Here is a 12,301-nt window from a genome sequence, read left to right as displayed (position 1 = left end):
TAAAAACGCTGTTTTAAACGTTGTTTTACCCACACACTATCATTGTAAATTACACAAAAAACTACGTAAATTGAAGCATGTTCGAATTTTTTTTTTGTCGTTTTTCAGAAGACATAAAACTACTTTTTTCCCACACATGGTCATTTTAAATGACGTTTTTAAAAATGTTGTTTTTTTTTCCATCACAAAAAACGACCGTGTGTACGCGGCATTAGAGAAAGACACTAGAGAAAGTAGAAGCCACAGATAAGCTGGACCCAATTAATGTTACAGCCACATCCGGGTGGAAGGATATGTCCCAGTGAGCTCCTAACATGGAAGACTTGACAGGGGAACTAAGACCTGCCCCAGTTCACCCACAGTAAACTGCGCTTTTGAACTTGTACCTACAGCAAAGCCTAAAATAAGGCTTACCTGTAGGTACTGTAATTATCTCCTAAACTTGTGGTTTTTAAGAGACTGGATGCAGCTGGTGACATTACTGTATGTGACATTACCTCAAGGGATGGCATACCTTTAAGGGAAGTCTGTAATGGAAGATACAAGAAGAAAATACTGAACTACATTCCACTAAAGCATTAATATACATTGATATGGAAGCACATCTGAAAATGGAAAACCTTTCAACAATTCAAGTAATGCATGGCAAGCCAACTGTACACAGCCTGCACTGAATATCTGACTGTCTAAATGTCTAAACTATTGAGAAATAATTAAGTTCATATCTTATAAAAAAAAATAATAAAACTGCTTTACTTTGAACCAAAAGTATTTAACAAAATCAGAGTGAGCTTCTACAAAACAGAGATGCCCATAGCAGCCGACACGGTTTTTGCTCTCTCTTTCAGTCCAATTCTGGTTCTTCATCTACAAAAGGGTCTGATGAGCCACTTCAGACATCATTAAGGTTCAGTCTACAGATAAAAGGAGACCGGAAGGATCCCAGGTATAAATAACCATCATGTTCATGAGCCTCACTGATAAAGGTTGCCACCTCTCCGTTGGGATCATGAAAACTTCTTTTGTAGGATCCTTTCTCGCCGAGCTCTATAACCAGACTGTATCTTGGAACAAACTTCATCACAGTATCCGGACTTAAAATCTGAATGAGCAAAAACATGTTATTAAAAAGTAACTCAACATGTTCTATGAGCATTTAATAACAATGGGAAAAAAAATTGGTTGAAGAAGTCCTGCTTTGGATTAGAAAAATATATGCAAAAATGTAGCTTTCTTTTATAATAATTGCAATTTTTATATTATATATATATATATAAAGTGTCTAGTTTTAATACGTATAGTTGCCTGTGTATGTGAAATACACAGACAACTAAATGAAAATAATTTTTCACTTTAAATTAAAAGTGAAATGGAAACTCAAGTTAATGTGTGTAATATCCGGGATCTCTCTCTTGACACTGGCCAAGTTCCAAGAAACTCTGTATTTTCATTAGTTCATGCAGGCATAGCAGCGCTCCTGCAGTGCTATAGTACTGGCATCAACGGATTGATCGTTTTCCACGGCATCCTTTAGGTGCAAAAATTCTGTTGCAAATCTTGGGTCCTTGACAGTGACAATAGTAAAATGCAAAACAGAAAGAGACCTACTATAGCTTTTCTGTCTTATCTGTTCCTCTGGTTACCTGCACAGTAAACCTCAGAAACTGCAGAGTTGTGAAAAGTACCTTACAGACCACTTGTGACAGATTACTCTACTCCTGTATAGGGATGAGCCGAACAAACCCCACCCCCGTTCGGTTCGCACAAAAACCTGCGAACAGACCAAAAGTTTGTGTGAACTTTTGAACCCCGGGAAAAAGCTGCCGAGCAGGTTCTCGTCTTTCCCTGCAGTAAAAAGTCCGCCAGGAAACCTGTACGTGTGTACAGGGCATTATAGTGCGCACTGCCTTAACCACTTGCTTACCGGGCACATATACCCCCCTCCTGCCCAGGTGAAATTTCAGCTTCCGGCACTGCGTCGCTTTAACTGACAATTGCGCGGTCGTGCGACGTGGCTCCCAAACAAAATTGACGTCCTTTTTTCCCCACAAATAGAGCTTTCTTTTGGTGGTATTTGATCACCTCTGCGGTTTTTATTTTTTGCGCTATAAACAAAAAAAAGCAACAATTTTGAAAAAAAAAAAACAATATTTTTTACTTGTTGCTATAATAAATAGCCCAATTTTTTTTTCCAAAAAAATGTTTTTCTCAGTTTAGGCCGATACGTATTCTTCTACATATTTTTGGTAAAAAAAAAAAAAAAAAATAAAAATCGCAATAAGCGCTTACAAAATATGGGACAAAATTATTATTATTATTTTTTTTAATTTTTTTTTTTACTAGTAATGGCGGCGATCTGCGATTTTTTTTATTGGGACTGCGACACATTGGACACTTTTGACACATTTTTGGCGCCATTCACATTTATACAGCGATCAGTGCGATAAATATGCACTAATTACTGTATAAATGTGACTGGCATTCAAGGGGTTAACACAAGGGGGTGAGGAAGGGGTTAAATGTGTGCCTGTATTGTGTTCTCACTGTGTGTGGAGGGGGGGGGGGGGGGGGTGACTGGGGGAGGTGACCGATCTATGTCCCTATGTACAAGGGACACAGATCGGTCTCCTCTCTCCCCTGACAGGACGTGGAGCTCTTTGTTTACACACAGAGCTCCACGTTCCTGCTCTGTCATTACCGATCGCGGGTACCTGGCGGACATCGCGACCGCCAGGCACGCGCATCGGCATCTCGGGGGCGCGCCCCCCAGTGGCCGGAGGAATCCAGGACGTCAATTGACGTCCTGTTGGATATTCAGAGCCAACGTGAAGCCGTCATTTGACGATGGCCCGGGGCTCAAGTGGTTAAAGAGGTTGTAAAGATAACATTTCTTTCCCCTAAATAGCTTCCTTTACCTTAGTGCAGTCCTCCTTCACTTACCTCATCCTTCGATTTTGCTTTTAAATGTCCTTATTTCTTCTGAGAAATCCTCACTTCCTGTTCTTCTGTCTGTAACTACACACAGTAATGCAAGGCTTTCTCCCTTGAGGGGGGAGGGGCAATCAGGAGAGTCAGGACGCTCTCTACGCTGCAGATAGAGAAAGGAGCGGTGTGTTAGTGGGCGTCCTGACTCTCCTGCTCGCCCCCTCAAGGGAGGGGGCGAGCACGACACGCCACACCAGGGAGAAAGCCTTGCATTACTGTGTGGAGTTACAGACAAAAGAACAGGAAGTGAGGATTTCTAAGAAGAAATAAGGACATTTAAAAGCAAAATGGAAGGATGAGGTAAGTGAAGGAGGACTGCACTAAGGTAAAGGAAGCTATTTAGGGGATTTTTACCTTTACAACCCCGTTAAGACAATGTAAAGAAACTTCATTGGGCTAGTTCACAGCAGGACACGAGGAGAGAAGGGCTATAACCCGTTTGAGGTGGAAGGAGAAAAACCACTTTAAAAAGTAAAAAATCTTGAGGCCTCAGGACAGCCTTGTTGTGTAACAATAGGAAAGGTTCTTTACAGGATAAGGTCACAAACTCAGAGACCCTCCGCAAAGAGGAGATAGCAATAGAAAAGGCAATCTTGTTAGTAAAGTCAGATACGAGAAAATCCTTAATAGTTTTGAAGGGCATCCTCTTAAAGGCCAAAAGAATCAGGTTGAGGTCCCATAGAGTCATAAACCAGAAAAACCCACCGAGAGTCTGCCACAAGTCCAAGTATATCCAAGTGCCACATCCTCCTAGGCCAGTTTAGCGAGGTGAAAAAAAAAAATCACTGGAATGCCCCATCTTGATTCTGAGGGAGAAGCTGGTGGGGTGTAAAGGCACAGATCTAGTTGAACTGATCCCACAAAGTCATCAGCACTTTGCTGGTCTGGCGAAAAACCTATTCGGTTTATAGAAAAATCTGGATGCCAGATGATCCATGTCTGGCATCATCCATGTGCAGCAAAAAGCTTGCAATAACCCTAGATGGAAAGACTATTTCCCTGGATAGAGACAATGACAACTGAGAAATTCCACCTGACGAATTTTCTAGCCCAGCATGTGGATTGTGGGTTTGGCCAGAACATGAAATTCTGCCCCAGAAAGAATTAAGTCCACCACCATATTAGTGGCACAGCTTCTGGTGTCTCCTTAATGGTTAATGAAGGCCATGGTCATGGCATTGTCCAACTGAATTCTTATGTGGTGACCTTACTGAGAGATCCGGTTCTGAAGGAACAACTGAACTGCCCCAAGTTCCAGGATGTTGATGGGAAGATGGGGTTCCTCTGACAACCAAGTTCTCTGCGCCAAGAGGACATCCAAGTCTCATTCCAGCTCATCTATCATGCAAACATTTAGGGCCAGATTCACATAGAGATACTACGGTGTATCTCCTGATACGCCGTCGTATCTCTGACTTAGGCCGGTCGTATCTATGCGACTGATTCATAGAATCAGTTACGCATATATATGCCTAAGATCCGACAGGTGTAACTGTGTTACACCGTCCGATCTTAACTGCAATTTAAAAATGGCCGCGGGGGGCGTTCTCGCTGATTTACACTGCGAAATATGTAAATCAGCGAGATACGCCAATTCACGAACGTACGCGGGCCCGACGCAGTGTTACGACGTTTATGTAGCAGTTTTCCCAGCGTATACTTACCCCTGCTTCTATGAGGCGCAGCCAATGTTAAGTATAGCCGTCGTTCCCGCGTAAAAATTTTTTTTTTTTTACGTCGTTTGCGTACGCCGATTCTCAAACGCGCTGGACGCGAGTTACGCTCACGCCGAAACCAATGACGTCCTAGCGACGTCATTGGAAGCAATGCACGCCGGGAAAATTCGCGGATGGCGCATGCGCATTTAAATCGGCGCGGGGACGCGCCTGATTTAAATGCTACACTCCCCCTAGCCACGGAATATGAATTCCGCCGGGGGATTTACGATCCGCCGCCGCAAGTTTGGAGGTAAGTGTTTTGTGAATTACCCACTTGCCTCTCAAACTTGCGGCGGCGGATCTTAAATCACATAGATCAGCGGATCTTTACATCCGCGTGGCCTATGTGAATCTAGCCCTTAATGTCTATGGAGGGAACGGCTTTTCTTTTGACTTCAGCGCTGGGTTGGAAATCCAAAACACTAAGGGAGAGCCTGGTGTGAACCTGGACATATAGTACTGCCTCAAAATAAGGCTGCCATCAAGCTCAAGACCCATATGCACAGATCATAGATCAACCCTGGGATTTAGTGTGTGTGGTTATGAAAGCAAAAGGGACAAAAATTTGTCACAGGACAGGAATGTCCTGGCCCCCAATCTGTGAGTTGGTTGCAGAGACTATTTCCAAAGGTTAAGATTCCAACCAAATCTTTGCAAAGTCTGCACTGACAGGGACAGGCAGGCCTCATCCTTGAACAAGATATTGTATAGGTAACATACAGCATGAACTAAGACCGGGACAGGCACTTTGGTGAAAACCTATTGGGCTGCGGATAGGCCAATAAAAAAGGGTGACAAATCGGTAATGCTGACTGCCTACAGTAAAAACGATAGTGTTGATGGGGAAAAAAGATAGCAAAGTCTCCAGGAAGGAGGAAGGTAAAGATCGATTTGGCCGATTTCATACAGAATATTCTGATGAAGACTTAATGCCGCGTACACACCATCACTTTATGTGATGAAAAAAAATGACGTTTTTAAAAACGTCACTTTAATTGACCGTGTGTGGGGGGAAAACGTTGTTTTATGTCTTCTAAAAAACGACCAAAAAAAATTGAAGCATGCTTCAATTTTATGTGTCGTTTTTCAAAACGTCAACTTTTACTTCACAGAAATTGACCGTTTGTAGCAAAAACGTCGTTTAAAACGACGTTTTTTCATCCGCGCATGCCCAGAAGCTACTTATGAAGCGAGCTTCAATGGAAAAAGTGGTGGAACGTAACCTCGCTTTGCTAGAACATTGTGAGAAAAACGATGGTGTGTAGGCAACTTCGTCTTTGAAAATTGAAGTTTCAAAAACGTTGTTTTTTACTTCACAGAAAATGTCGTTTTTTTTCATCACATAAAGTGATGGTGTGTACGGGGCATTAGAGTTCTAAGAGGAATGGAAGGAACTTTTCCAAGACTCAAAAGTAGCGGGTCTACCTGCAAAAGCTCAAGCTTTTTTTCTGGGCGAGCAGAGTAGTCCTACACCTGTGATCTCCTTTATGCATTTATCCAAAAGAAGGGGGCAAAACAGAAATTCTCCCTCAACAGTAGTGTAGCTGCATATAGCCCGAGACTAAAATTCTGTACTGCATGACTAAGAAATTGTATTTAAAGCAGAGGTCCCACATAAAAAAAAAAATATTAAAAGCCAGCAGCTACAAATACAGCAAATGCTGACTTTTAATATATGGACACTTACCTGTCCATGGTGCCCGCGATGTGGGCAGCCGAAGCCGAGCAAGCGTTCGGCTCTCGGATGCCCTGCCGCCATCCTCTGTGAGGGAATCAGGAAATTAAGCGTTGCGGCTTCACTTCCCGGTTCCCTACTACGCATGAGCGAGCCGCGCTGCGCACCTTCACTGGTCCCCGCTGTGTTCTGGGAGATGCGTGTCTCCCAGAAGACAGCGGGGGGTGCAGAGTAGGTGCCGAAGTGGCATAGATCACCAAGGTGATCTATGCCAAGAAGTGGGAGCAAATACCTGTATTAGACAGGTATCTGCTCCCCCCTGAAAGGTGCCAAATGTGACACCGGAGGGGGTTCCAAAAAGTGGAAGTTCCATTTTTGGGTGGAACGCCACTTCAATATGTACAGTACATACATTCAAACCCTTATAAAATGTGAAAAATGTAAAGACAAATTAGCATAAATTAGTTTACTAATTGTATCTATATAAAAATTACAATATCTAAAATCAAATGTATGAAATACTCCTGCAACAAGTTGTACACATATACATATATATATATATATATATATATATATATATATATATATATATATATATATATATATATATATATATATATATATATATACACATATACACACACACATACATATACACACACACACACACACACACACATATATATACACACACACTAGATTTAACGACACTGTAGAATTTCATTAGGCACGCAAATATATTGTTTAAACACTTAGCATCCGCCCGCTGTCAAATGACGGCGGGCGGAATGCTCTATTGTTCCGACAGGACGTCATATGACGTCCTGTCATTTAAAGCCTCTAGGGCGCACGCCGCCGCGCGCCTGATGCGTCACTGGGAACACAGTGCGCGTGCCCGGCGGCTGCAATGGCCGCCGGGCACCCGCGATTGCCCAGTAACTGAGCAGGGACGTGGAGCTCTGTGTGTAAACACAGAGCTCCACGTCCTGTCAGGGAGAGAGGAGACTGATCTGTGTCCCTTGTACATAGAGACACAGATCGGTCACCTCCCCCAGTCAGTCCCCCTCCACACACAGTTAGAACACACCCAGGATACACATTTAACCCCTTCCCTGTCCCCTAGTGGTTAACCCCTTCCCTGCCAGTCACATTTATACAGTAATCAATGCATATTTATAGCAGTTCACTGTATAAATGTGAATGGTCCCAAAAATGTGTTAAAAGTGTCCGATGTGTCCGCTATAATGTCGCAGTCCCGAAAAAAAACGCAGATCGCCGCCATTCCTAGTAAAAAAAAAAAAAAAAAATTTAAAAAAAAAATCATTATGTCCCCTATTTTGTAGGCAATATAACTTTTGCGCAAACCAGGTTATTGCGATTTTTTTTTTACCAAAAATATGTAGAAGAATACGTATCGGCCTAAACTGAGAAAAAAAAAATATTTTTTTTTTTAAAAATTGGATATTTATTATAGCAAAAAGTAAAAAAATAGTGTTTTTTTTTTCAAAATTGACGCTCTTTTTTTGTTTATAGCCCAAAAAATAAAAACCGCACAGGCAATCAAATACCACCAAAAGAAAGCTCTATTTGTGGGGAAAAAAGGACGTCGATTTTGTTTGGGAGCCACGTCGCACGAGCGCGCAATTGTCAGTTAAAGCGACGCAGTCCCGGAAGCTAAAATCTCGTCTGGGCAGGAAGGGGGTGTATGTGCACAGTAGGCAAGTGGTTAAAGGGATAGTTCACCTTTGATGACTTTTTAGCTCCTTCTGTACTTTAAAATGCTGTCCTCCATTTTTTGAAATGATCTTTACCTTTGATAATGCTTCTAATGAGGGATCCTCCTCTCCATCCTGCTGTTGGATGGCTTGCTAAACTACGCATATGCAGTCTGCTCGCTCTCTCTCATGCACTGAATGCTGAGGTCAGCTGCTAAAGCACAAGAGAGTGGACTGCGAATGCGTGGTTAGGTGAGCCAAGTTTTGAGCGTTTGTGAGGTGTCGAGTCCACGCATGCAATAGTTGGCTCGTCCTGCCATCTAGGCTAGATGGAGAGGGGGAGCTTACAGTAGAGCCCGCAGTAGAAGCGGCATCAAAAGTAAGGATTATATATTATAATAACAAAGAAGAGGATTTTAGTACAAACAAATCTTTATCGCCCCTTTTCAGTTCCATATACTGACCTCAACTGTTATCAGGTTAAAGCGGGGGTTCACCCTATTAATAAAAAAAAAAATATATATATTTTTCTTCTAGCATAAAATGAGGCATTGTAGCGCGAGCTACAGTATGCCTGTCTTTATTTTTTTAGTCCCGTACTCACAGTGTAATCGTAGAGACAAGATTCCGACCCCCCTCGGGGAATGGGCGTTCCTATGGAGAGGGAGCATGATTGGCGGCCGGCTCTGGCACGTCACGCTTCTCCGGAAATACCCGAAATAGGACTTGGCACTTCACGGCGCCTGCGCATAGTCTGTGCGCAGGTGCCGTATAGCGCCGTGAAGAGCCGAGACCTGTTCCGGCTGTCTTTGGGGAGCGTGACGTGCCAGAGCCGGCCGTCAATCACCTTCCCTCTCCATAGGAACGCCCATTCCCCGCGGGGAGTCGGAATCTTGTCTCTACGATTACACTGAGTACGGGGATAAAAAAATAAAGACAGGCATACTGTAGCTCGCGCTACTATGCCTCATTTTATGCTAAAAAGATGTTAAGGGTGAACCACCGCTTTAAGTTACAGTGGTTATATTTGTACATACCTTGAAAATTATCTTTTTGATCCAAGGTTTGTCAGCTAAGAAGTCCATCATGGAAAATCCAGGGTTTAGTCTCACTGCAGACATTGCCACCCAGTACCCTCCTGTGCTACTACGGCGAATATTATCCGGGAATCCAGGCATGTTGTCCACAAACGTATCCACGCCACCTTTGGTAAGGCCAGAAACATAATACCTACACAAACATAATTATGGTATATAATAAACTAGAGCTGCACAGTAATAAAATTAAATATAAAGAACAAAGGCAGTCCACATTGATAACATTTACCAAACTAGATTTTAGAAGCTGGCGTTCAGGATTGATATATGAATCCACAAAAGTACAGCACTAAATATAACAATATTACTATAAACCAGGTTTTGCCAAATTTGCTTGGAATCTAGAAGCCAGCTAAAAAAAAAAAAAGTTAGGAGCCAGAAAATGCACCCCGTCCCGCAAAGCTTGCGAGCAGAAGCGAACACATATGTGAGTAGCGCCCGCATATGTAAACGGTATTCAAACCACACATGTGAGGTATCACTGCGATTGGTAGAGCGAGAGCAATGATTCTAGCTCTAGACCTTCTCTGTAACTCAAAACATGCAACCTGTAGAATTTTTTAAACGTTGCCTATGGAGATTTTAAAGGGTAAATGTTTATCGCCATTCCACGAGCGGACGCAATTTTGAAGCGTGACATGTTGGGTATCAACTTACTCAGCATAACATTATCTTTCACATTATAAAAAAAAATTGGGCTAACTTTACCGTCTTATTTTTAAATAAAAAAAAGTGAATTTTTTTCCCCAAAAAAGTGCGCTTGTAAGACCGCTGCGCAAATACGGTGTGACAGAAAGTATTGCAATGACCGCCATTTTATTCTCTAGGGTGTTAGAATAAAAAAATATATATAGCCAGATTCACGTAGACTTACGGCGGCGTATCAGTTGATACGTGAAAAATATACTACAGCGCTAATTAAATAATCAATTCCACGTGCACCTAAATAAAAAAACAAATAATATAGCTGCTATCTTGAGTGATACCAAATCCAAACAGTGAAACATAAAAAATATAGATGCGCTAATATTAACTTAAAAGGTGATAAAACGTACAAAGAAAACTAATCAGGGAGAACACTCCATAAACTGTGAATTACTAATATGTCCTTAATTAGTGCACAGTGATTAGCAGGATTCCATGCAGGGAAAAATCACTCTCTTCAATCTGAATGCTAATCCTCGCCTGCGATTGAATCCGAGTGCATCGGATCGAGCTGAGGAAACAGCATACTGAGTGGCGTTTTCATGCTTTACTGAAAGCGGGGATTCGTGAGTGCATATGTCAATGCTCTGATTACATTTTTGATCTGTCATCGAATATTGCGCAATGAGGTTTTTCTCTTTTCTTTCATGCAATCCCTGTCTGTGAGTGCCTGTATCATCTGATCACAGCGGTGGAGGGCTGGATTAGCATTCAGATTGAGGAGAGTGTGATTTTTCCCTGCATGGAATCCTGCTAATCACTGTGCACTAATTAAGGACATCACAGTTTATGGAGTGTTCTCCCTGATTAGTTTTCTTTGTACGTTTTATCACCTTTTAAGTTAATATTAGCGCATCTATATTTTATATGTATCAGTTGATACACCGTCGTAAGTCCGAATGAGCGCCGTCATATCTTTGCGCACATTCTCAAAATGAGATACGCCTCACTGTTGCTAAGATACGACAGACGTATTGCTAAGATACGATACGACCGATCGTATCTTATGTGCATATTTACGCTGGCCGCTAGTGGCATGTACGTGGATTTACGCGTTGAATATGTAAATGAGCAAAATACACCGATTAACAAACGTACGTACGCCCGTCGCAGTAAGCTACGACGTTTAAGTAAGACATACGCCGGCGTTAAGATAAACTACCAAAAAGATGGCGCAGCCCATGCAAGGTATGGACGACGGAACAGCCGTCGTATTTTACGTTGTTTGCGTAAGCGTACGTGAATGGGGCTGGGCGTAGGTTACGTTCACGTCGAAAGCATTGAGCCAACGTCGTTTTGTAGGGAGTATTTGCGACATGATTCTGAGCATGCGCGCACATGCGCCGTACGAACGGCCCTCATTTACATGGGGTCACGGTTAATTTAAATGTAGCCCGCCCGCTACATGCCTACTTTGAATTAGATGGGGTTACGCCGACCCATTTGCGCTACGCCGACGTAACTTACGGAGCAAGTGCTTTGTGAATACTGTACTTGCCTCACTATGTTACGTCGTCATAGTGCAAATGGGATGCGCTACGCCGGCCAAAAGATACGCCATTGTATCTGAATCTGGCTAATAATGTTTGGGGGTAGGGAAGGAGATGGCAGTGAAAAAACACATTAAACTGCTAGAACTGTTTTACTTGTAATGCCAAACGGCCACCACAAGATGGCGCCAGATCACAGAAGGCCTGCAGAAGGCCGCAAAGCCACGGCCTCAATTACCGGTGGGGGCGCACAGAGACACAGGATCCTGTGTCTCCGTGCGCCCCCACCTCCCCAGCGCGACAGTGACGGAGGAAACCCCTACTTTTCCTTCCGTCTGGCAGATCGGATCGGGTGACAACGAACTCTAAGGTCCATTGTCATCCAATCCCCCATAGGGGAGAGCGGCGTTCTGACAGATCAGTCCCTGCACAGTGTGCAAAGACAGACCTGTCATCTGCCTGCTCAGCGAGGATCGACAGAGCGATCCCCGCTGAGCAAAGCAGAGCCCGCACACGGACAGCCCCGTGTGAAAGGGCCCTAACTTGTATAGTGACGTCCAAGTGTTGTTGTTTATGTTAAAGCGATATTAAAGATGTTTTTTTATTTTTTATTTAAAGAAAATAATAAACATGTTATACTTACCTGCTCTGTGCAATGGTTTTGACAAGGCAGCCGCTATCCTCCTCTTCTTGACCCCCCCCTTCACCACAGCGCTTCTGACCACTCCTCTTCTCTGAGTGCACCCATAGCAAGCCGCTTGCTATGGGGACACTCGTGCATGCTCACCTACGAGCATTGCTCTGTGTGTCCATAAGAACACACAGAATGGGGCTTAACACACCTCCTTCCACTTTTCCTTACTGGCTGTGAGCTGTGTCTCAGCCAATCAGGAGGCAGAGACCTGGGAGAGCAGTC

At 43.2% G+C, this 12,301-nt stretch overlaps 1 protein-coding gene across 2 annotated transcripts in view; it reads right to left on the bottom strand.

Moving 5' to 3' along the window:
- Positions 1-447: 447 nt before the first annotated feature.
- LOC120937617 (adipocyte plasma membrane associated protein) overlaps positions 448-12,301 on the bottom strand; it is a 45,878-nt gene continuing 34,024 nt past the window's right edge. For both annotated transcript variants that reach the window (XM_040350992.1, XM_040350993.1), the window contains exons 8-9: positions 9,131-9,323; positions 448-1,102 (exon numbers count right to left, since the gene is read on the bottom strand). In XM_040350992.1, the coding sequence (XP_040206926.1) occupies positions 893-1,102; positions 9,131-9,323 (403 nt within the window). In that variant the 3' untranslated portion in view covers positions 448-892. The remainder of the gene's footprint in view (positions 1,103-9,130; positions 9,324-12,301) is intronic.

This window comes from Rana temporaria, chromosome 4, assembly GCF_905171775.1.
Source record: "Rana temporaria chromosome 4, aRanTem1.1, whole genome shotgun sequence".
Lineage (NCBI taxonomy): Eukaryota > Metazoa > Chordata > Amphibia > Anura > Ranidae > Rana > Rana temporaria.
Note: the sequence above shows the minus strand (reverse complement) of the source record. Positions and strands in the feature narration are given on the sequence as shown.